This window comes from Eublepharis macularius, chromosome 1, assembly GCF_028583425.1.
Source record: "Eublepharis macularius isolate TG4126 chromosome 1, MPM_Emac_v1.0, whole genome shotgun sequence".
Taxonomy (NCBI): Eukaryota; Metazoa; Chordata; class Lepidosauria; order Squamata; family Eublepharidae; genus Eublepharis; species Eublepharis macularius.
Window position 1 is genome coordinate 13,702,195 of NC_072790.1, and position 25,970 is coordinate 13,728,164.

At 44.7% G+C, this 25,970-nt stretch overlaps 1 protein-coding gene across 1 annotated transcript in view; it reads right to left on the reverse strand.

Moving 5' to 3' along the window:
- Positions 1-395: 395 nt before the first annotated feature.
- The window catches only part of PLCB1 (phospholipase C beta 1), a 698,812-nt gene continuing 673,237 nt past the window's right edge, over positions 396-25,970 (reverse strand). Inside the window, exon 32 of the mRNA XM_054975035.1 lies at positions 396-3,082. Within this exon, the coding sequence (XP_054831010.1) occupies positions 2,861-3,082 (222 nt within the window). The 3' untranslated portion in view covers positions 396-2,860. The remainder of the gene's footprint in view (positions 3,083-25,970) is intronic.

Below are 25,970 nucleotides of genomic sequence, written 5' to 3' on the forward strand. Positions count from 1 at the left end.
ATAGCGTTTTTGCTGGCATGTTCCTCAACATCCCGCAACGTCCCGGCTTCAGGTAAGCTGTGCGGAATCAGCCTTGTTCTCCCATTGTGGATACTGCTAGGGAGACAGTATACTTGAATATAAGAACACAGAGAAAGTAAGTCACTTGAGCATCCCTGTGTAAGATGTCTTGTGTAGAGAGACTCTAAGTCCGAAAAGTTTCTGGAACACTTTCTAGGGTGTGCTGTCATTTTATAGAAAACACTCTGGCCAATCACGTTGTGTTGTATCTGCCCCCATTGTGAACAGACTGTGGAACACACCAAGCATTTTGCAATGGCTGTGAACTGCAAGGATAGACATCCAAAAATGCTTGTAAGTTAATCAATTATAAGACAAAATACAGATCATGTTAAGAAATTTTATTTGGATCTGTGATTAAAGCACATAATTACAAGTGGAAGAAACATCATGCCACAAAATTGCATAGGATCTTTACAAAAACGTGAATTATGCATCTAAAAGGTTGAGAAACCATATTATATACATGTTCAATGAGAGTTTTCCCTAACTGAAAGCAAATTACTGTTTTCCTATCCGCCAGTCATAATACAGTATTCATACCAATGTACAGGAGCCATGTTAATTTCACAGGAAAGCAAAGCCTTCTTTGTCCCTTTAAAATTAAACTTCTTAATTACAAACATGTTCAATGCAAAAATGTCTGGCATTTTATGAGCTAAAGTTCCACATGCATTGTTAAAAACAAAAGGATTCTCAGTAGAGTGAAGAGATGTGAAATGTGTGATAGAATTCAACACAGTTGGTCGCAGCTCTATCCTCTAAAGCAGAAATGTCCACAAGTATATTTCCACAGGTTCAACACGCCACAAGGCAAATACGTAAAAGGCACAGGACTCTCACATCATAGACTCCCTTTTCATCATCTTACTTTATTTCAAGTAATATTAATGGTAAATGATATATCACTGTAAGTTTGAGCAAGGCAAAATATACAACCTTACACATTAGACTACGACTGCAAAAAAGGGCACTGTACAGGTGTGTGTGTGTGTGTGTGCAGTCAATGGTAAAATACAAATATACTAAAAACTCAACTATAGGTGATAATATACTCTTGTTGAACCATTAACTTAAAAAAAACCCATAAATTAAAAAGCTCACTGGAATTTCTCCTAGACTATTTTGAAGCTGCACTGTACACACGCATGTCAAAGGAAATAGTCGTATAATTCTTGTGAATACTGCTATTATATTATATCCTGCCTAACTGAAAACAATTTATTTTACCTTTATCTTATAAAATGCAGCATTAAACTTTTGACCTTTAAAGGTTGTTTTTTTCTCTCTCAGTGATTAATATTGATCTTCAAAGTGCAAAAAGTTGAATAAAATGGCAGGAGTCATATTCTTACAATCAAAAGGAAGTCTGTTTAGAGTCACACCCTCTAAATTACTCCAGGCATTGTAAGCAGAGGACACTGTATTGTGTATTTACTCTTCAAACAGTGTACAACATTTCTTCATGCGTGTTGTAAATTAAGCTAAAAAAATACTGTTCAGCCAAAGTTTTAATTTCCCTATGTACACTTAGCATTTAACTCAAAACTCGTTTGATCTCTATTTATTGCTTACATTTAAATAAAGTAAGTTATTTCTACTGAGCTCCCGAAGGAAAACAAACTACACAAATGCTGTCACGTACGACTAAAAATTTAGTGTTTCAATATTACCCCGAAAGAAGTTTCTATTGAGTTTAGCGGGATCATAACCTTTTTGAAGATTAGCCGTATAAATAAACTTCAGGATCAGAACTCCAGAGCTCTCTTTCCACATCCCTCTACCTTCCGTCTGAATAATTTTGACCCCTCCCCTCACAGATCTGTTTCGTATACGCATTCTGGAAATGGCATTTCCCACATGCAAACTGTACAGTTTTTAAAACTACGGAAGTGTCTGTATGTTAGATAAGATACAAAACATTTTCAGAATTCAAACATATGATTGCAATGATAAAATAACTGAAAACGATCCGCAAAATTTATATTTTAAAACCAATGTACGACACAAAGATTCTTGTGATCTCCAAACGACTTGGCAGTGACAACAGTTATCACTGAGGCAGAAATGTTAAGTCTCTTTATTCCTGATGCTTTTTCAGTTCATCATGAGAAGAGACTCCTGGCAAGAATATTGTGTGTTCTGTGCATACAATGGCGTGTATGCATGTGTGTGTCTATGCCCATCTCTATGTGAATTCACATCAGTACGAAGCATATACAAACACATGTATACTCCTAGGGAACAAATATAGATCTTTTTTAGAAACATATGCACATTATCAAAGTTTCAGGGAGACAACTTAGGAACAGGTAATTCTGATATACGGTCAACACAGCAAGCAGCTGGTGGTGTTTGCCAAGGAAAATAAAACTAAGTAAGATGGTACAAGCTTCAGGACGCATTTACAGAGGACGAATCAAAGGGCTGAAGGGTGACAGTTTGAGTGAAACGTTTTGCATTGTTGATTCACACAGGGGAGGATCACGCACAAAACCCCCACACTGGTCTTCATAGAAAGCTCCAGTGGACTGCACATGGCTTGCAAAATGCCAGTGCACAACGGGCTTAGGAAAGCGTCGTGCCGGTCAACTAATGTGTGCTGCTACGACAAAGGTCTACAAACAACGTTATGACATATCCACTCAACTCGCTGCTCTTATGAACACACCCTTGTCCCTATGGATGTCTTCTATACCAGGGGTTGCCTGGTGGCCACTCACAAAAGGACAGTCTCTGAGGAACAATGTGGTGATGTGCAACGCCACGTTAATTTTGGCACATGGCCTGGCAGGAGTTGTTAGAGAGGGGTATCAAATTCTTTCCCTGGATTATCTTCCGGCTCTTCGTTTTGCAATGGTTTATGGTTCTGCTTCCCACCATCAGATGCCAAAGAAGGGGTAGAGCTGTGGTCTCCATCTTCGCTAATTTTGCCTTTCATTGCTTCCTGTACAAATTCCAGAATTTCCAGCGGGAGTCTTTTGAATTTGTCTTGGTATTCTTGCTCAAGTTCAGCCTGTAACTGGAAATAATATCAATAGTATAATAATTACACAATAGATTGTGTTCTTTCAACGAAGGGAAAACTGACAACTGGTTTTCATATTTACGGAATGTAACCAACAAGAATGCCATTGTGGAGACTGTGAACAGGTAGTGATTCTGCACACGTTGGATAACGCACTTCCAATCCTCTTTATAGATCATTTGGAATGGATTTTTTCGTGTGTGGAACAAAAAATCCACCTCAAACGATTGATAAAGTGAATTGAAAGTGCATTATACAATGTGTGCGGAATCAGCTATCATGTTATTGTTAAAACTAGGGATCATTTTTACCCATGGGTTAGTCCCATTAAACTGTCATAGGTTCAACATGCATACATTCTTCCGTACACTCAACAATAAGGGACTGTTGGCATTAAGGTTTTCATTAAGAGAATATGTACCCTAAGGCTATCAACATAGCAAAGAAAAAACAGTTAGACAAGAGTCAAATTATTCTGTCTCACAATAAGTCAGTTGGCTAAAAATGAAACAAATTTGCTCATTACATTCTCAGAAATTGCAAATTTTGATTTTAGTCTACTTTATATAGTTTCTTGCATAGGCTCTGAATTTTTGATATCTACATTTGGTACCTCAATGATGGTATTGGAATACTAGATATGACAGCTGATATTTGAGAATATTTGATTTCAGACATCCATTTACCACATAGTATTTTATCCTTCTACCAAGCAGCTCAGTCTTTTTTTATCTGCACAGAAACTCTGAAGAAAAAGTAGGGTTGCGAGTGAATGGCCCAAGGCGAGCTTCATAGCAGAGTAGGAATTCAATTGACGTACAATGGTACTTAGTATATTACAGGATGAAGAGTTGCTGGGCAACCATACATTTCACAATGGTTTTCAAGCTTTCTATTGTCAGGTCATAGAACAAGTTCTACATTGGCCTTTTTGCTCACAAGAGGATTTCTGAGGCACATCAGTGGGTATGCATAGTTGGTTCACAAGGACTACGCTTGGTCCTCACTGCTGCTTGCTGGGAATTGGGAGTGGGGCTCCAGGAACACACCCAGCATTCCAAGCTGACACCTCTCCCCTTTATCCCCTCAAGAACCCTGTGAGGCAGGTTAGGTTGAGATTGTATGACCGGCTTCCATGGCCCAACGGGGACCTGAACCTGGGTAACCCGGATCCTAGTCTAACATTCGAACAACCACACCACATTGGTCCTCTGTGTGATCTGATCAGAAGTCTGATAAAGTCAAAACAATCAAGACATGCAAGCAAACAAACATAAAAGTAATAGAAATGTATATTTTGCAATAACAAATTCACATTCAAAGGGTACATTGGAAACAGGGAATTTCAACATATTGAAGGAGTCTTCTGTGTTGGATTATGAATAGTGACAGCACAGACTTTGTTTGAGGAAAAAGCAATGAAAACTTGCTTATCTTTCCATCAATGGCTAATAGCCAATATGATTAAAGGGTGGTAAGCCCCTACAATCCAGCGTCAAGCCGGAACGTCAGGGTTAACCTGTCTGGCATAGAAGGTAGGGAAGTCACATAGCTGCAGTTTAATGTTTGACGGGGTTAACCCGTCAGTCATAGAAGGTAGGGAAGTTACATCGTTGCAGTTTAGTTTTCTAGCTTTGAAAGGCTGTCAAAGCCAAAAGGTTCCATTCCATAGGAAAAGGGGAGGGGCAAGGAGTATATAGTCAGCCTTGCTACAGTTAAACGGTCATTCTCAGCAATTGTCTTACGTTAGTTGGTGGTACTGGAATTCCTGAATAAAACCGTTTACCGAATCTGTCTCTGCCTGGTCTGATCGGGGCGGATATTTAGAGAAGATCCATTGAACAGGAACTGACAGCAGCCTTGTTCCTAGTGGAGTGCTGCTCATATGACTTTACTGGTTTACTCTCCCCCCGCCAAACCCCTGACATCTACGCTCTCACTGTGGTCATCAGTATCCTACTGTGTGAGCAGAGGTTCCTCAGGCCAGCGTCTTCTACCCGGGATCCTTTTCGAACTGGCAATGCAGGAGGACTGACCTTGGGGCTTTCTGCATGCAAATCTTGCAGCCTACCAATTGAGTTATGGCCCTGATCAAAAACCTTGCACAACTAAATCAAGGTCAATAGCCTCTGGGTACCTTCTTCATAAGAATGAACTGAAGTTTCACCAGCAGCCCCTCAGAGAGACTTTAAGAGAATTTCATAAATGCCAAGCAATTTAAACTTACCTCATCGATACTAAAATGCCAACAACAATAAAAGCTGGCTGCAGACTTGGACTGCTGACAAGCTATTTGCTTTCAGCTGAGGGCCAAGCTACAAGTGACGAATGACACTTGAACGGCAAGTGAGCAGACTCACATGTATTCCTCCATGTTCACTTGCATAGTAATCAAGTGGAGCACAAGTGGAGCAGAAGTGAACAGGGAGGAATACACGTGAGTCTGTTCACTTGCTGTTCAAGTGTCATTCATCACTTGTAGCTTGGCCCTGAGAAAAGAAGTGGAGTCATGAGGAGAACATGGGTTTGTGAGTCCACTGTTGTCAGCCATCTCATGAACTTAAGCAGAGACATTCAAAATGGCCTGCACCCTGGTCTCATCTCTCTATTTAACAGAAGCATTAGAATTTCCCAAAGGCTGCAGCCATGGAAACAAGCTGCACCGTTGCCATTAATATAAAGAAGTAGTTCAATATTGTGGGACACAGCCCTGACCTCCCCTAAATTCTGAGTAGTAAGCAGGGGCCCTCAGAGTCCCTGAGTGATATTTTATGCAACTCTAGATATAGCACAAACATGTATCAGAGAGATGACTATTTGAATGTAGATGTAATCATGTTTTATGATTTTTGTCTTGACACAGCCACACTAAGAGAAGCCCCTTATCCATCTTTCTCTTGTCCTTGCAAGCTAACAAAAGTGCTGACTGTAGAAAATGAAACTGCATTTCTAGAATCTGTGAGAACAAAACAATTAAGATCCAGGCCTGTAGAATCTCAGTTCCCTCATTGGCAACATTGCGAGAGATAGATGGCCATCATCCTGCCATAGATTGGGGCACTTGTATTAAAGCCTTTGTTTCAGGAATGTGGGGAAATGTTCTTTGCCCAGCACCTATATCATGTAATGGAATAAATTAACAATGGGTAGTTGTTCTGCTAGTTACATCAAGGATGGGAACGGATCTGGGCTAGTCGTGAAAATGACACACATCTGCCCAATGGATACTTGAACTGATATCGGAGTTGCCAAAGAAAGAGTGTTTGTTCTTTGAAATGATGAACAACTTTTACAAGTGTTAACTGAGTAAGGGGACAACCCCTAATTATGCTAAACCAATGGAATGACGCTAAGTCATATGTACACGCACCTAACTCAACCAATAACTTACAATAACTTGTTGTTTGTGACTTATAATGGCCTATGGCTGAATACAATAAACCTTTCTACTTCAATAACTTACTGAATACATAAGGAACCCAAGGTGATTAAAGCTGATGTAATGTTTCTCAGACCTCTGAAGAATGATTGGTTTTACTGGGCTTTTATTGCCCTTGTGTCCACAGTCTTCCCTCTATTCGAATAAAGTAACTCAGTTTTCTCTCCTCATTGGATTCTATCTGTCTGCTTCTTCTGAATTGGGCCTGAGGCAGAACAGGCCACAAATTTGTGTGGTTCAATATTCACTCAGGGCGGTATTGGTGACAGTTTCCTTGCCTGGGTTATTCAACAAATGGGCACGTATCTGGTGGTTTCTGGCTATTTGGCACAGGAGGGCTGTGGATTTCAGTCATGAGGCTGGTATACAGTGGTGATGCACTTCGAATATGAACCATCCACTTCCACCAGGCCATTGCAGAAAATATTAATCGCCTTGCCAGGAAAAAAGTCTTTGTGACTGGGATGTTCTATGGCTACTCGAGGAAAGCATAATACAGAGATTCAAAATGAAAAATGTCTTCTAACACAAATATCAGCCTCCAAGACAGAGATGGTAAAATGCAAAGTGTCCCAGAGAAACAATCGGACGTCTATCTCCAGGTTACACTGGAGCTATTCTACAAGATTGTCTATTTTGCTAATCACTGAAAAACTCCCGATCTGGAACCTGAAAGCTATGCAATATTCGCTATGCAATATTTTCGCTATGCAAAAGCTATGCAATATTCGCTATGCAATATTTTCGCTATGCAAAAGCTATGCAATATTCGCAAACTCCATACATCTTAACAACCAACAACACTTCTGTATTTTAAAACAAAACAGATGATTTAAATGTTTTAGTCACCATGTAAACATACACATTTCATGACTGAACTAATCTGCAGAGGGAGCTTCTGAGCTCTGCTTTCACAAAGGGACAGCTCCCCTGAAGCTCATTTTACTCAATAAATCCTTAGAAATATTCGACAACTGACCAGAACGAAATGTATCAGAACAAATAGATTATTAGGAGGAAAGAAGAACTTAAACTATTCAAGAGCTGTAGAGGTATGGACCAAGCCCCCCCCCCCAATAATGTCTCTGGATTGTCCTCTCAAGGGCTAGCTGAGGAATCTGGTTTAACTGAAAACTCTTCCATGTTCATGATACAATATTAGAGCAATAGCTCCCCCCCCACCCCGTTTGCAATTCAAAAGCAGCCAATGGCTTGTGTGCATGCCTGGGACATTCCCTTCAGAGCATATGCAATTAAAATTTTATGGATGGAGACCTAATTGGGGAAAAGAGTGTGGGGAGGGGCAACCACAGGGCCTCTGGGAGGTGAGAGAGACGTGCTTGCTTCCTTCCATCCCTCTTTCTTCCTTAGTTCCACATGCCAGGGTGACTAGTCAGGCTGCTGAATGGGTGGGCCTTAAATGATGCACAGTGGACTGACTCTGTCACTAGTTTGATGGAGAAAAGGAAAGGAGGATGGAAACGAGGACATTTTTGATCAAGTTCTCACGGAGATTTCCAACTGAACAGGTCTGGGAGAGCCACTTGTTAAATATGGAGACAGGATCAAGATCCTAGTTGTGACGCTTTGTAAACACACCGGCAGTTGCAAAACAAAAGCCAAGCTGAGCACATATGCCAGAACAAACATTTGCAATAACAAAAGCCTTTTGGCTTAGTTAGCATTCACATGCATTCAAGTCATATTTTCATGCTCATTGGGGCCAGAAATTATACGTCAGGCTGCAATCTGAATAAAGGGCCAGCACACACATCCTGTTGAACTCTTCAGTGCCTCCAAGGGGTATATGCACCTGTTATCCCTCCTTTTAAGCAGGAAGGAGACCCATGGTGCAAGGAGAGAGAGGAAGTCTCAGGACATAACTACAGATGACAGTGACAGGGATGGGCTAAGATGTTGCCTTTATCTCAGTTAGGGTTGCCAGTCCCCCGCTGGGGGTGGGGATTGGGAATCCCCTGCTCCCACCCTCCACCTCCTGCCCACGCTTACCTGGCTGGAGGAGGAGGTATGGGCCTCCCAGGGGCGCGCTCTCAGGTGGTGTGGCGTGCTCCCGCGGGCCCGATCTAGGCCCAAATCAGGCCAGATTGGGCCACTGCAGAGCGCAGAAGTGCTCCTGTGATCTGCAGTGGCCTGTTCTGGGCATGTGCACGAAAAACAACAGAGCAGGTAGGGCCAGATCCTTCATCTCCCGCTGGGAGGACAGGGGGACCTGACAACCCTAATCTCAGTTGGAAGCCAGCATGGTTAGAGAGCCAGACTTGGATCTGTGATCCATAATGCCCTCACTGTCATGGAAGCTGACCGGGTGACTTGGGGCCAGCCACTCTATTTCAGACTAACACTCATCTGCCTCATAGGGCCGTTGCTGTGAGGATAAAATTAGAGGAGCAGAGAATGATGTTGTCAGCCACTCTGGGCCCACTAAATAAATACAACTGCAAGGCGCAGTTGTGTTATATAAGCTGTTAGCAGAACATTGAAAAGGCCACCTTTCATTTTACAAAAGTGAGACTATTAAGCCCCACAAGATTAAATAGGGGAGTTAATGGCTTTGATTTCTCTCACTGAAAGCAGAAGGGCTTTGGGTCTTGCTGAAAAAGAGCTGGGGAAGCATAACTGCTAAGTGAGTAAGCTGAAGATCAATTAGGATATTTGACTCTATTCGGAACTTAGGCATGCCGCATCGCAGCCATCTGGGCTCTGAGAAGGAGCAGGCAAGGGAGCGGCTAGAGTGCTCCTGAGTCTTTTTCTGTTGCCTTCCTTAACTGCTGGGGGAACTTGCTGAGGTTACTGTGTGGGAGGACAGGGTTTGGGGCTGTGTGAGTGTGTAGAGCCTGCTGTAAAGTGGTGCCAGTTCTCAAGTGTTGCCACAACATGGACTGCCAATGAGATTACAATTGATCTGGGATGGCCAACAACAGGCCACTGCACTGCACCGAAGAGGATCGACTCCTCAGAGTGGCACAGAGACGTCGCCACAGGTCGGACTGGTGATGGGATTACAACTAGCTCCTACTACTTCGCAGCAGGCTGGATTACAGTTAAGTCCTGCTATCTTGCAGGAGGATATTACACTACTCCAGCCCAGCTATTACACAACTCCAGACCGATACATGGACAGGCAACAAGATTACAAATACCTCCAGCTGTCATGCCTGCAGGTTGCTCTGCAGCCCCGAGGGAGGCTGGGAGCACCTGTACTCCCACAGCACCGGCCGATGGCACTTGTGCCTCTTGGGGCTACCGCGGCGCCACGGCCACCTTCATCCACGAGGCCGCTACAGAGAGTACCAATTGGAACACAAGTTAGCCCCCCAAGACAAGGCATACTGAGGGATCCACTGCCTCAGGGGGCACCATTCAAGAAAATACATCAAGGAACAGCGGCAGGGCTGCAGCTGCTTCCGCCCAGGGGACGACGACTGCCCACGTCCCCCTGCTCTCCCACTCCAAGCACTGTTAGTGGGGATACCGATGGCACAGGCAGGGCATGAAGTACAATGGGGCCTGCCGCCTTAAGGGACCCCCCCCCCCAGGCAATGCTTTGTTGGAGCATCACGAGGCCAGCCACCATTGCTTCAACCCCAGGTGGCTCCTCCACCCTACAGAGGCTCCACACTACCACCACCCCTGGGAGGGTGGGGAATGCCTCTACCACCGCCTCCCCCTGCAGCTCCGATTTTCAGAATGCAAGCAGTGCCAGGGGAAGGACCCCCGCCAGAGGCATACACCACAGTTGGCCGAAGCTTGATGCAACAACTTACAACTTTAAGACACATCTGTGTTTGTCAGGATCTAATATACTGAAGGGTTGTTGTTGGTCAGAGTGACGCCATGTTTAATCTGTAGTTGCTAGCCTTTTTCTCCCTCCTTGTCCAGGTGTTGTTTTGACTGCGCTTTCCATGGGAGAGAGTACTCTTATCTGTTTCTACAGCCAGAGACCTTGACGGGCCGAGCCTTCCCACAGCAAAGTTCCCATCGCCCTGGAAGATGGGGGGGGGGGAGGCTGGGAGTGAAGGGTTTGATGTATCACCAGTTTCGTTTTCTTCTCTCATTCTCGACAATGACTGTGTTCAGCCAAGATCCTTTCTAGGCCTTGGAATATGGTTACGTGTCAGAGCCTAGTCTTTCAATAAACCTTTTGAAATCAAGAAATTGTGCTTCTTGCAGAAGGGGGAGACAAACTCTAGATAACAGGGATTCCATAGTCTGACAGTGTTAAGCTTCTCCAAAAAACAAAAAAACCCTTGAAGTGCCAATTACTTTTTTGCAAATGAAAAATGTCAATCAAATCTGTTCAATACTTTCAGGAATTCTTTAAATACAAAGATGTTTAGACTTTGGATCAATAACACTGGTTCCAATTGAAACCTCTTTGTATTCAGGTTTTCCCATTCTTTTAAGTTGTATGGCACGTTCCACACTTAGCAATTTTCTACTTGAGTATGTAAGGGCAACATGGCTGTCTTAAAAGTTCTCCTAGGATTACGGACCCTCCGGATTAGATTAACTGCCTTCAATGAAATTTCCCACCATATATATGTTTTGATTAAAGTGGTATGATTACTGAAGGCTTCATTAATTGTAAAGACACCAACACTGCCATCTTATGAACAACTGGTCTGTGGAGGTCAATGGGCTTACAGTGGAGTAACTCTGCATAGGATTGCACAGGAAATAGATGTAGCTGTAGAAATGTGTCTTTTAATATGCAGCAACAGCAAAGAATCAAGTAGAAAACGACCCCTTGTTTACATAGCAGGGCCAGTTACTGCTTGCTTCTTTTCCAAGGGTTGAAGAAAGATCCCTTCCTCCCCTTGTTTCATATTAATTTTTACTGCTTCAAGTTTAAATACAGATTATTTCTACAGTGCAGCAATTAACAGATAGCCTAAAGACCTATTATTTCGAACTAGCTAATATGTTAAGGAAGTTTAAATAACAGCTGTAGAAAGCACTAAAAATGAACTTGTTTTAATCATGGGTTCTTTTTCTGGTATAAGCTAAAACGTAACTATATAATTCTAACCGCTAATTTTGATTTCTGTTTTTTCTGCATGGTTTTGATGCTTATTTGGGAGGGCAGGCCTAGAAGAAAGCCAAAAGTCTAAGAAAGGAACGTCAAGGTATTGGCTATCGCATACAAAGCCCTTCATAGCCTCGGTCCCTCCTATCTGCGGGACTGCCTCTCTCTCCCAATGCTCTGCCATGGCAGCATCATATGTCTGACCAGGGTGCCATCTTGCAACTGGCCAAAAACCACAGCTGCCCACACACAGGTGACCCCAACTTTGTGGAACAGACTGCCTGAAGAGATCAAGAAAGCTCCCACTACCCTGGCTTTTTGCAAATTATGCAAAACATTCAGCAGGGAGTTCTTTCACAGATAATATGGCTGTGGTGTAAGGAAATGGTTCAGAGAGATGCACTAGTACAGGGATAGGGACTGCAGACTATACTAAGGTGTACTGTCTGTTGCTGTAAGCAGGGCTTTTTTTCTGGGAAAAGAGGTGGTGGAACTCAGTGGGTTGCCCTCGGAGAAAATGGTCACATGGCTGGTGGCCCCGCCCCCTGATCTCCAGACAGAGGGGAGTTGAGATTGACCTCCGCGCCGCTGAGCTCAACTCCCCTCTGTCTGGAGTTCAGGGGGCGGAGCCGCCAGCCATGTGACCATTTTCAAGAGGTTCCGGAACTCCGTTCCACCAAGTTCCAGCTGAAAAAAAGCCCTGCTGATGATCATATTAATGCCAAAGTTATCCTCATGCCAAGCATGGAACTTTTAGTTTCATGTTTCTTCTGGAGGCATCCTAGCTTTTGGAACTAAACTACTATCTCCCCATGAGCTGTAATTTCAGAAGATATATAGCGCTAACGTTTCAATTTCTGTATGGTGTGGAGATCTGGATTCAGGCTGCTATTGAGAGACTGGAGTATATCCAGTATGGAACATTTGTTGACAACATTTGTTTCAGGCATAGCGCTGAGAACTGAATTGGGTGAATTAACAATGGAAGTCAAGGCATGGATAAAAATATTTCTTTTTAAAGTAAAGATTTTAAAATCTGATGGAGGACCTACTTTACTTGGACTCATCCAGGCAGATAATCATAACAGTCAATAGGACCAACTACTGGGAAAGAAAATGAAATTCCTAGGAATAACAAACAACATGGTCAGGATTACTGAGACTAAAGATATAATCATGCAAATAAAAATGCATGTTAGGAAGTTGGATATTATGATTACATCTGTTAGGGCACGAAGGGAGTGTTTGACTCTTTATTTAGGTATTGCCAGGGCTTTTTTTCAGCTGGAACGCAGTGGAACAGAGTTCCGGAACCTCTTGAAAATGGTCACATGGCCGGTGGCTCCGCCCCCTGATCTCCAGGTAGAGGGGAGTTTAGATTGCCCTCTGCGCCGCTTGGTGATGCGGAGGGCAATCTAAACTCCCCTCTGTCTGGAGATCAGGGGGCGGGGCCACCAGCCATGTGACCATTTTCAAGAGGTGCCGGAACTCCGTTCCACCGCTTTCCAGCTGAAAAAAAGCCCTGGCTGTAAGTATGTTCCTACTGGATAGTTCCATGCTGTTTAACATGTCCTATCAATCTGCTTATGCTTTGTTTCAGCACTGTTTTTTCAGCTCTGTATTGGATTTCCGCTTGTTTTCAAATTTCTGCTATCCTTACCTCATTGTGTCAATTTTTGAATGTCCAAGCTGACATTCATATCGATTCATACTACATAATCCATCTTGAGTCTCAGTGAGAAAGGAGGATATAAACAACATCAATAAATAACATAAATAAAAATTAAGGCCCCAACCACACCTGTGAAAGATGCAGGGTCTGCTATGGGTCCTTGTATCATCTCCCTAATCAGGTAAATAGCAACTCATTGGAGCCATTTCAGAATGAGAAAATGGCCTGGAGGGAAGGCTCAAACCCTCCCTTGCACCATGTTTTGACATACTTGCTTGTTTTTCCAGGCACCAGGAGGTTGGTTTATGGAACTCCCAGCAATACATGCAGCTGAGTCCATGTGAACTAGACATATACAGCATGTGTAACAGGTCTTTGCCCATGCTTAACAACCATGTATCTCCAGTGTGATGTTATGACTGAAAAGACACGGGGTGGTGTTCAGGAAAGAGCTCCATGCAGCAGGGCCTCTGTGTGTATGTGTGTGTGTGTGTGTGTGTGTGTGTGTGTAAGGTGCCGTCAAGTCTCAGCTGACACATTTGAAATTCCAACCTGCTGCTTATATGCTACCCCTAGAGCTCGTATCTTATACAAATGGTATCTTTCAACTAGAAAAAAAATTGCTATGTTCAAAGCCAGAGGTGGCACATTTTCCTGAAAATTAATGAGGTTCTGACCTATTTCATAACCAAAAGCTGTTTCATTTCAGTTTTTTAACCCCATGCAACATGCAAGCTTGATTCCTGTTGTGAAAGGGACTGGATGGAATCAAGGAAATCCTCTGTATGTCCCTGACTGCTTCCACTGCAAAGCAATATCAAAGGATACTCCAACTTTTGAAAGTAGCTTTTTCATACAGAGACAACTGTGAAAATGTTTGTGGGAGGGCAGATCTCAAAAAACCTAGAGTATGGCTGAAAGCTTCGCCTAAGAAGAATCTACAAACTTCCACTTAGGCTGAGTATTTTACATACTCCAGAATCCTATAGAAAAGCTAGTCTGTAGGGGTGTGCAGTTTGGCATTCCTAAATAGAAAATTCAGCATATTGGGATAATTCTGGATATATTTGGCTATTCTGGATCCCAAATATACCCAAACTCTTCGGGTCTATCCGGGAATTTCTGCACTGGTGATTTCAAATTAAATCAATTTATTACAGTCAAGAGACCGGCATTAGAAAATATTTGCAGGTCATTGGAATTTAAAACACATTTAAAAGACATAAAAGTCGTAACAATCACACTGTACCTTTAAAAAAGAACATTAATACAGAGTTCCCTCCGCCAGGCATTTCTGCTTTCTAATTGCTAATGTACAAAATTTTGCTACCACGCAGGATATAGATTTCTGAGTATCTTCTAAAAAATATTTCTGAAGAGTTTCCGACCTAAAATTCATACAATACTGCAATGGCTTAAAACTAGCAAGGAGCGGAGTAAGTAGTTTAGACCTTTCTTCTTGATATAATTCACAATATAGCAAAATAATGGACTCAACCGCTTTTTCAGAGCACAGACAAAAACATTGCTGCAATTGGCAGCTGAAGAAATCTGCTATGTAATACTGCAGAGGGAAATGTATCAAAGAGTGCTCTCGAGAAGGCCCATCTGTGCCTCGCATACAGAATATCTGAAAGATATGAGGCTGCTGCATAGTTCAGCCATGTTTTTAAGCTACTATAATTTATGGGAAGCATTGCTTCATCATGTTGAGACTCTATATCAATCAATCTTTGTAAGATAAGAGCTTTTGCTTTATTCAGTTCCATATTAAAAAGATTTTCTGGATTCAGACCGGTCATTCTAATTTTATCAGCTATCCTTGTGGACCATAAGGAGTAGGGGGAATTAGACCCTTCAGGTTAAGATGTATCTTTAACCAATAGCTGATCGCGTATTCCCAGATTTTTAGCTCTACTCCGGGTAAACCAGCTTCTTGCCTAAGAATAACATTGGGGATACATCTAGGCGCATTAAACAAAGCTCTAAGAAATAAGGACTGAACGGGTTCAAGAGTCTTAACATTAGAAGTCAGGCCAATTTGTGACCCATATAAGAATTGAGCTAAAGATTTTGCTTGAAAAAGCTTTAGTGCCACAGGTATAAATCCTGAGCCCTCTTTCCCAAAAAAATCTAAGAATAGCGTTAGCACTCTTTTCTGTAGCATTAGCTGATGAAACCATATGTGCCATAAAATTAGCATTATGTGTAAAAGTAACTGCTAGATATTGGAATATTATAACCTGATCGATGGCATTTCCATTGATTTTCCAATTAGCCCTCCTAAAGTGTCTGCTAAAATGTAAGATTTTAGTTTTTGAATATTTAATTGTTAGCAATTCTATACCACATCGGTCAATTAATTTTTTTAAGAGCACATTTTAGGCCAATTTTAATTTGAGACAGAAGCACAGCATCATTTGCATACATCAGAATTGGCACCCCCCCCCCCGAGATGCTAGGAACGTGAACATTAACCAACAGGGAAGAAATGGTAGATGGGGTGAAGGTGGTGGGGACCTTAGGGGGAAACGATTATGTCCTCCTTGAATTCCAGTTGTTGTGGGGGGCCAAGGAAGTTCGTAGCCAGACTCAAAGGTTAGATTTTTGTAGGGCCAACTTCGATGAACTCAGAGGCTTGATGAGAGTCATTCCGTGGGGGAGTGTGCTGGAAGGGAAAGGAGCGAGTGAAGGGTGGGCCATTCTCAAACATGAGCTTTTGCAAGCTCAAGCCCTCACTATCCCAGCAAGACAGAAACATGGTAAGGGCTCCAAGAAACCGATGTGGATGCACAGAGAGCTACAGAATAAGCTAAGGGAGAAAAAGGAAATGTTCAGGAAATGGAGAGAAGGACAGACCTCTAAAGAGGAGTATATGAGGGTTACTAGGTACTGCAGATCAGCCATCAGAGAGGCCAAAGCTCAGTACGAGCTGGGTCTGGCCAGGAGGGCTCGCTACAATAAGAAAAACTGCTACAGATATGTGAGAAGCAAACACAAGGTAAAAGAGGCAATTGGATCGCTGTTGGGAGTAGATGGAGAAACTCTGATGCAGGACAGAGAAAAAGCAGACAGGCTTAATGGCTTCTTTGACTCTGTTTTCTCCCTGAAGAACTCAAGCCCATCTAGAGATGGCAGTAGACACGACAGGACACCTGGGTGGCTAGTTGACATTGACAGAGAGGTAGTGGAGAGGCATCTGGCTGCACTGGATGAATACAAATCCCCTGGGCCGGATGGGGTGCACCCAAGAGTGCTGAAAGAACTTTCCAGAGGACTTGCAGAACCCCTGTCCATCATCTTCAAGGCTTCCTGGGGGATGTGCCACAAGATTGGAGAAGAGCGAATGTTATCCCAATCTTTAAGAAAGGGAGGAAGGATGACCTGGGAAACTACAGGCCTGTCAATCTGACTTCTGTTGCTGGGAAGATATCAGAACAGATTTTAAAGGGATCAATCGGTAAGCATCTGAAGGACCACTCAGTGATCCGGGGAAGTCAGCATGGTTTTGTTCCTAACAGATCTTGCCAAACTAACCTGGTTTCCTTCTTTGATCGAGTGACCAGCTTACTGGATCGGGGGAACTCTGTTGACGTGATTTATCTGGATTTCAGTAAAGCTTTTGATAAGGTCCCCCATGACATTCTGATGGGCAAACTGGAAGACTGTGGAGTAGACTATAGGACAGTTCAGTGGATAGGGAACTGGTTGGAGGACCGCACTCAAAGAGTGGTGGTCAACAGCGTTTCATCAGATTGGAGGGAGGTGTCCAGTGGGGTGCCGCAGGGCTTGGTTTTGGGCCTGGTACTTTTCAATATTTTTATCAATGATCTGGATGAAGGAGTGGAAGGGCTGCTCATTAAATTTGCTGATGATACCAAATTGGGAGTGGTAGCAAACATCCAGGAAGATAGAGTTAAAATTCAACAAGACCTGAATATTCTGGAGAAGTGGGCAGCTGTGAATAGGATGCAATTCAACAAAGACAAGTGCACAGTATTACATCTGGGCCACAAAAATGGGAAGCACAAATACTGGATGGGGGATACACTTCTGGGCAGTAGTATATGTGAAAGGGATCTTGGGGTAAGAGTGGACTGTAAACTGAATATGAGCAGTCAGTGTGATGCAGTGGCAAAAAAGGCTAATTCAATCCTGGGTTGTATCAAAGGGGCCATAGCATCGAAATCGCAGGAGGTCATAGCCCCTCTCTATACTGCCTTGGTCAGGCCACACCTGGAGTATTGTGTACAGTTCTGGAGGCCTCACTTCAAAAAGGATGTGGACAAAATCGAGAGGGTGCAGAGGAGAGCGACAAGAATGATCAGGGGTCTGGAGACTGAGCCCTATGAAGAAAGGCTGAGGGCCTTGGGAATGTTTAGTTTGGAGAAGAGGAGGTTGAGGGGGGACATGATTGCTCTCTTTAAATATTTGAAAGGCTGTCATTTGGAGGAGGGCAAAGAGCTGTTCCAGTTGGCAGCAGAGGGTAGGACGCGAAGCAATGGGCTAAAACTACATGCACAAAGGTGCTGGATATTCGGAAAAACTTTTTCACGGTCAGAGTAGTTCAAAAGTGGAATCAGCTGCCTAGGGAGGTGGTGAGCTCCCCTTCACTGGCAGTTTTCAAGAAGAGGCTGGATGAATACTTGTCAGAGATGCTTTAGGCTGATCCTGCACTAGGCAGGGGGTTGGACTAGATGGTCTGTATGGCCCCTTCCAACTCTATGATTCTATGATTCTACTACAATAAAATCACTTCCCGGGGCTTTCCCATTTCTCAACTGCAATATCAGTGATGCTTTAGGCTCATCCTGCATTGGGCAGGGGGTTGGACTAGAAGGTCTGTATGGCCCCTTACAGCATTGTGATTCTGTGATTTCCACTTCATCCAACACAGTGATATGAGTTAAAAGCGTCTTTATTCAGCTAAAGCTCCTTAGGAGTGCACTGATATATAGCCATTGCCCAGAATGCTGACGTACAGTCTTCCCCGAGAGGTTATACTGCAGTTCCCCTCCCCCAGTCCAAACAAGTCAGTTGAAGTTAGTGAAATCTTGCAAGAGATGCCCAGCCGAAGTTCCCACGCTTGGTTCCCACACTCTATAAGCTGCACTGATAAGGTGTCTTAGCAAAGCATAGCTTAACAAAGCATAGGCATAGTGAAGGAAGCTACACAACAGGAAGAAAGCCCATCCCCCCCTCCGTAGACGTGAATTCACAGTTGTGGCAGGCAGGCTGGCTTGCCTGCCTGACAGGGGCTTGGGAATGGATCCGACCAAAGTCGAGGCAGTACTTGGATGGGAAGCCCCTAAAACTCGGAGGTAGCTACAGTTGTTTCTGGGGTTTGCTAACTTCTACCGACCCTTCATAATTTTTTTTTTCTCAAATAGCCTTGCCGCTTACAGACTTATTAAAAACCAAGGGTAAGGGTGCTGGGAAAGTGAAACTGAGTGATAAACTGGCCTGGTCTAAGGAATGCCAAACGGCCTTTGAGGAATTAAAAGCTCGCTTTACCTCCAAACCTGTGTTGCGCCATCCTGATGAGAGCCGCCCGTTCGTGATTCAGGTGGATGCGAGCGACATCGCTATGGGAGTCCTCCTGCAGTAAGGGGAGGATGGGAAAATGCAACCCTGTGCTTATGTGTCAAAGAAATGCTCTGAGGCTGAAAGGAACCGGGCAGTGTGGGATAAGGAGGTGGCAGCGGTCAAACTGGCCCTAAGTATGTGGAGGCACTGGCTGGAGGAGGCCAAGGTACCATTTGAGATGTGGACTGATCATAGAAATCTGGAGGCATTGCGGGAGCCCCTCCAAGCAGCTATGAAAGGCAGAGTTTTTCTCTTGGTTCAACTTTGTACTTAAACATTTCTCTGTGAAATCAAATTTTCTGGCTGATGCACTGTCCTGCCTCCCCCAGCCAGCGGGAGGAAGTGGTGGACATGATGTTTTCCCTAGCCCAGTTAGGAGGGGCCGTGGTCACCAGGAACAAAGCGGCGAAGGCGGGCCACCTTTCCCCTTCCTCCCCCCCTGAGTGGGAAGAGAAAATTAAGGCGGAACTAGAAAAGGAGGGGGAAAACTTGCCTGAGGACTTAGAGAAAGGAGAAAATGGTTGCTGGTATAAGAACAAAAAAATGCATATCCTGCCAGGACTGCGGGGAGAGATATTGAAGCACTGTCATGATGCCAAATTGGCTGGCCATTTCGGTTATTTAAAAATGCTACACTTAATACAACAACAGTTTTGGTGGCCAGGAATGTGGAAGGATGTATCGCAATATGTATCCATGTGTCAGATCCGTTTGATGGGCAAAAAGAGTGGGGGAACCTCCAGGACTATTAGAACTTCTAGAAACCCCACCCCAGCTTGTTCTGTAGTATCCATGGACTTTGTCACTGACCTTCCACCGAGCAAAGGAAAAACGATTATTCTAGTGGTGGTGGATTTGTTTTCCAAATAAGCCCATTTCATTCCATGCTCTAAGTTGCCAACAGCCAAGAAATTGGCCACACTGTTCATGCAGCACGTAGTAAGGCTCCATTCATTTCCTGACAAAGTAATATCGGATCGGAGCCCACAATTCGTTCCCAAGCTTTGGAAGGAGCTGATGAAGGTAACAGGTATGACCCAGGGACTGAGTTCAGCATATCACCTTGAGACTGACAGGCAATCCGAAAGGGTTAATCAGGTCTTGGAGCAATTCTTAAGATGTTACATTAATTATCAACAAGATAATTGGACTGATTTCTTGGCATTCGCCGAATATTGTTACAACAATAGTGTTCATAATTCTACGGGAGCATCTCCCTTCAAGATCACACAGCATTTCGAAGGCAAAGCATTACCATTTGTAAAAGACCCCTGCCCGGGAGTGGCGGGGGGGAACCTCAGCACCTGGTGGAACTACATCATGGAACAATGGGATCTGATAAAAGAAACCCTGGAAAAAGCCAAACAGGATTACAAAAAACATGCAGACTGTAAATGCTCCCCCCAATGGGATCTGAAACCTGGAGATTAAGTTTATGTGTCCACAAAAAATCTCAAAGGGGAGCAACCAAGCAAGAAGTTGGGATGGAAGTTCATAGGGCCTTATAAGATTCTCAAAGTCATAAATGGAGTGGCTGTTAAACTAGACCTGCCCAAAAATTTGAGACACATACACCCCTTTATTTCATTTCATCTTGCTGAAGAAAGCCCCAGGGGAGACTTCTGGCACCCAAAATCAGGAGTTCCTCCCGCCCCCCCCCCCCCCATGGTAGATGGACAACCTCATCATGAAGTGGAAGCTGTGTTGGACACAAAATGGAAAAGGGGGAAATTGTTTTACCTTATCCAATGGAAGGACTTTAACCAGAGTGGGTTCAATCTAAAGATGTAAGAGCTGGTAAACTCATCAGAGCTTTTCACAAATGTTATCCTGATAAACCGAAGGAGGGGTAATTATGTTATGTAATTATATTATGTGATTTTGGGGGGAGGATAATGTCAGACAGGCAAGTCAGCCTGCCTGCCATACCTGTGAAGGTCTATCTACTGGAGGGGGATGGGTAGTAGTGTAGTTGTTTTCTTGCTTCACTGTGTCTTTGCTATGCTTTGTTTGGGTTGAGAGGTGTTATCAGTGCAGCTGGGGATGGGAGCCAACCAAACTTGAGAAACCTGGCTCTGCATCTCTTCCAGGACTTTCGTGCTTTGCAGTTCTGCACCAACTGCAACTGACTGATGTTTGAACTGGGGGGAGGAGACGGGGGGGTATAACCTTTCTGGGAAGACTATGCTTTGGCATTCCAGGCAATTACTATGTACAGTGTACTTCTAGGGAGCAATCTCTAATAAAGACCTTTAACTCACACAACTGTGTTTGATGAAGTGGAGAGTCAGAGAATCCCCTAGCCAGGCCTGACACTTATGCTATAATAAAGTTGGTTAGTTTTAAAGGTGCTACTGGACTATCTACTATTTTGCTACTACAGACTAACATGTTTAACTCCTCTTCATATACAGAGGCAGGATAAAATGGAGGATGAAAAGGAGGGGCTAAGTGAAGCAAAACAAAGTGAAATAAAATAAAATAACCATCTTGCTATTAATATATGCCTAGTAGAGAAGAACAGGAGGTGTTCCCATTAACAAAAAGTAGCCACTTAAAATAGGAAGAGCAGAAAGTCATCTTTTGGATTCCATGGCTCTGTATTAAGTAGGGTAGTTTTAAAATCTGCCTCTAGAGTTTCAGAGCTAATGATAAGGTTAATAAATTAATAAGTAGGTTATCTCAGAAAGGAAGGAACATGTCCTAATATAGCAAGATATTCAACCACAGGAAGCTGTACAGAAATTTAATACTTCCCAGAGCAGTTAGCATGCTATTATCCCCTCTGGATCTGAGCAAAACACAATTAGCTCCAATGCTTTTGGGGGGCTGCCTGGAATTGGGATGGAAGTTCAAGAATTGAAATAAGGAAAAGCTGCTGTTCTCTGGAAGCTAAGGTGACCTGAACAAGAGGTTAAAAATAACCATCCACCTTCCGTTCCTATGAGACAGGGCTTTTGTGTTTCTGGTTTGAAATGTATACACCATAAAGTAGAAAGACTTAGTAACTTGCTATGAGCTTCTCTGGATGAGCACAGCCTGTCTTTTGAGAAGCCCTGATTGGCTGGTTTGGCAGAACAAGAAGGAAAGAAGCCCTAAAATGGTACCAGAACAGCAGCATATGGGAACTGCACAGAGGCACAGAAATTTTAAAAAGTCACTGAGGTAAGGGGGATTTTGCACCCCTCAAAAGCTCACTGTGGGCATCAAAACCTCAACACAACACAGTACTGTGCAGGTTTTTCATCAGATTGGAGAGAGGTGTCCAGTGGAGTGCCACAGGGCTTGGTGTTGGGCCTGGTACTTTTCAATATTTTTATCAACAATATGGATGAAATGGTAAACGGGCTACTCATTAAATTTGCTGATGATACCAAATTGGGAGGAGTGGCAAACACCCAAGAAGATAGAGTTAAAATTCAATAAGACCTGAATACTCAAGAGAAGTGGGCAGTTGTGAACAGGATGCAATTCAACATAGGCTGTTTCCACACTGCTTATTTTCCCTCGGAATGACCCGGAACATCGCGCAAAAACCACGGAAGATCGCATTTTCGAGATTTGTGCGACGTCGCGCAAATCTCGCGCGAGAAAACATGATCTTCCACGTTTTTTGCGCGATGTTCTGGGTTGTTCTGAGGGAAGGTAAGCAGTGTGAAAACGGCCATAGATAAGTGCACAGTATTACATCTGGGCCACAAAAATGTGAAGCACAAATACAGGATGAGGGATACACTTCTGACTAGTAGTGTACACGAAAGAGAGCTTGGGGTAAGAGTGGACTGTAAACTAAATATGAGCAGTCAGTGTGATGCGGTGGCAAAAAAGGCAAACTCAGTCTTGGGTTGTATCAAAAGGGCCATTGCATTGAAATTGCAGGTCATAGCCCCTCTCTATACTGCTCTGGTCAGGCTGCACCTGGAGTCCTGTGTGTAGTTCTGAAGGTCTCACTACAAAAAGGACGTGGACAAAATGGAGAGGGTACAGAAGAGAGCGACGAGAATGATCAGGGGTCTGGAGACTGAGCCCTAGGAGGAAAGGCTGAGGGCCTTGGGAATGTTTAGTTTGGAGAAGAGGAGCTTGAGGGGGGACATGATTGGTCTCTTTAAATATCTGAAAGGCTGTCATTTGGAGGAGGGCAAGGAGCTGTTCCAGTTGGCAGCAGAGGATAGCACTCGAAGCAATGGGCTTAAATTACATGCAGAAAGGTACCGGCTGGATCTTAGGAAAAACTTTCTCATGGTGAGAGTGGTTCCAAGGTGGAATCAGCTGCCTAGGGAGGTGGTGAGCTCCCCTTCACTGGCAGTTTTCAAGAAGAGGCTGGACGAACATTTGTTAGGGATGCTTTAGGCTCATCCTGCATTGGGCAGGAGGTTGGGCTAGAAGGTCTGTATGGCCCCTTCCAACTCTGTGAGTCTGTGTTCCTAATTTAAATAGATATCTACAAGCACATGGGCATATGGGCATGCTCAAAGTGCGAAAGTCACAACCCTGAATACAGGCACTGGGACAATTGAGGATTAAACATACAGTTGTAACTGCCAGTCAATGAAAAATGCACCTTCTCCTAAAACTCCACGAAATTCAAGCAGACATCATACAAAAGACGCTCGCAGACTCACTGCGGGCTGGATTGCAACTGAGGGCCAGGCTGAGGAGGAGGCGATGACCAGCTAGAAGAGGAGGAGCATACAGGAGATCCTCTTCCAGGCTGCAACGTGGTTGGTGCCATTCCAGTGGAGCCTTGGCAGGAGCAGGACGCTTTTGGCTTGGTTTGTGGGTCATGAGGTAAGTCAGCCTGGCTCCAGCATGGGGGGGGTACTGGGTCCCATCGCCTGCTCCTGTGGGGATGGGGGTGCTGGGCCATATCCCCTGCCTAGGGATGTGGAGGGGGGGAATCGAGTGCCTGGGCCCGCTGCACACACCCCCTCCTTGACTTTCACATGGGCACTGTGGCAGCTCCCCTTCCTCCCCAGCCACAGCGTGGGAGGATGGTGAGCGTGTGGGACCGTGCCATTTGCCCTGCTTGGCCTCCTGGCTCCTGCCTTTACGGTGGGGACCTGGGCCATGGCAGCGTGGGCCTTGCAGCTCAGTCGCCACAGCTCTGGCTTGGTGGGGGGGCTGTTTGTTGAGCCTGGGGGGCCTTCTACTGTGGCCTGGCTGCAGAGGCATGCTCCTTGGTGGCTGGGCTGCCACAGCTTTGGCTTGGTGGCCGGCCCACAGCAGTGTGCCTGGGCCAGGTGGCCAGCCCCAGCAGGGTGGCAGCAATGTGCCCCTTCCTCCTCGGCTGCCATGGCCTGGGTTCAGTAGGAAGGCCTTTTTCGGCATGCTCAGGCTGCCTGTTTCTCCGAGTGCACTGTGCCTTGGCCTGGCCTCCTGTGGTACCTGTGGTGTGGCACATGCTGTGGAGTGGCCTGGAGTTCTGGAGTGGCTTGGCTGCTGCAGCTCCAGCCTTGCGGTGGGCCCCTGGTGGTCCACCTGGGCCAGGCAGTTGGCGCTCCCTTCCTCTCAGCCACTGCGGTTCCATCCCAGCAGCAGGCCCTGCCCCGAAGGGCCTGGCCAGGTGCTCCTGAGTGGCTGAGTGGCCTGGGAAGGTGGCCAGCACAGCAGCCTCGCCCGCCCAGTGCTGAGCTGCCCATGGCTCATTACATTCAGGCAGCTGCAGCCTCGCTCCTTCAACTGGCTGTGGTAGCCCTTTCCCGGCCTGAGACATGGCAGCGCAAGCATGGGGCAGGCAGGGGCTGGCGGACCCTCTCACCTGCTCGGGTGGGGGAGTAGGGCTAGGGAGGGGAGTGGCACCAGGTGCAGCCCTGGGGGCTGCAGGTGTTGTTTGCTTCGGTCTAGCAGGCAGGAGGTGATGGTTGCCAGCCTCCAGGTAGTGGCTGGAGGTCAGATCCCCTGCAGGAAATGGCTACTTTGGGGCTTTCATAGCACCATAGCAGTATACCTTGCTGAACCAGTGGTGATTTTGGAAGGGGGAGAGAATGTAACATTTTTCTTTGAACTAAACAGTGTGGCCAGTTAGTAAAATAATATCTCTTGTCTACTAGAAGCTCCTGAGATGAAAGTATCATTGGCACTCTTGACATGTAGATGGCAGGAGGGCATAGAGATACAAGTACATCTACGAAGTTCACTACAAAGAATGCACACGCTTGCCTGCTTATGTGTAACCTTTAACTTACAGCCTCTCTACACGAGATGAATTACACGAGGAAGCTCAAGTTAATGGAGACAGAATGTTAGTCACTGAGTCTCTCGCTTAAGAAAAGAGCACGTGGCCTGAAGGCAAGGTAACCAACAACCCATTTTTGCTTGGCATCAAATCCATGTGCATATGAATGTCTGTTCACTCTTCATAATAGCACTTATGCTTGGGATTCTTTACCTCCCACTGCTCTGCTTCTGATGTTATTCATGAAATTTCTCATTGTCTATGTCAGGATGTCAATTCTTTAGCCAGAGCAACTCCATGTTAACTTGTGTTATAATCAGTAGTTGTCTAGTTTTCCTCCCTCCAGGCCCAGGTGCCATCCAGGCCGCTCATATCCATGGCGATAAGGCGAAGAGCCTTATCTGTCCAGTCCAGCCAACGACCTTGATGTCCTTGTCTTCTCATGCCTTTGCAGACAGGAATAGGGGGGAGGCTGGGAATGGGTGTTTGAAGTATTGTAACTTTCGTTTTACATGCCAATCTCAACAAAGCTTTCGTTCAGCCAAGGGCCTCATCAGCCTTTGGGTTATGGACACCTATATCATGAGCATAGTCTTTCAATAAACCTTTTGGAACCAAGAAACCTTGTGCTTCTTGCAAGAGGGGGGAGACGAACTCTGGATAACTGGGATTCCATAGTCTGACAGTCTACAGCAAACAGTATATGAGGGCTTACAGCACCATACGAAGAACATTTTCCCAAGTAAACTCAATTGAATAAATTCTGAGTACACCTGCTTGGGCTTGCTTTGTTCAACTCCTGCAGCTTTGATGCAGAATATAGTTGCTATGTTTTTTTTAAAGTAGGTACAACAGTCACATGAAGGACCATCAAAAACAACTGTTGTCTTCTGTGTGTACAGCACAGCAATATTTTAGCGCAGCAGGCAGTGTGGCTCATATACTGAGAGGGAACTGTTCGAG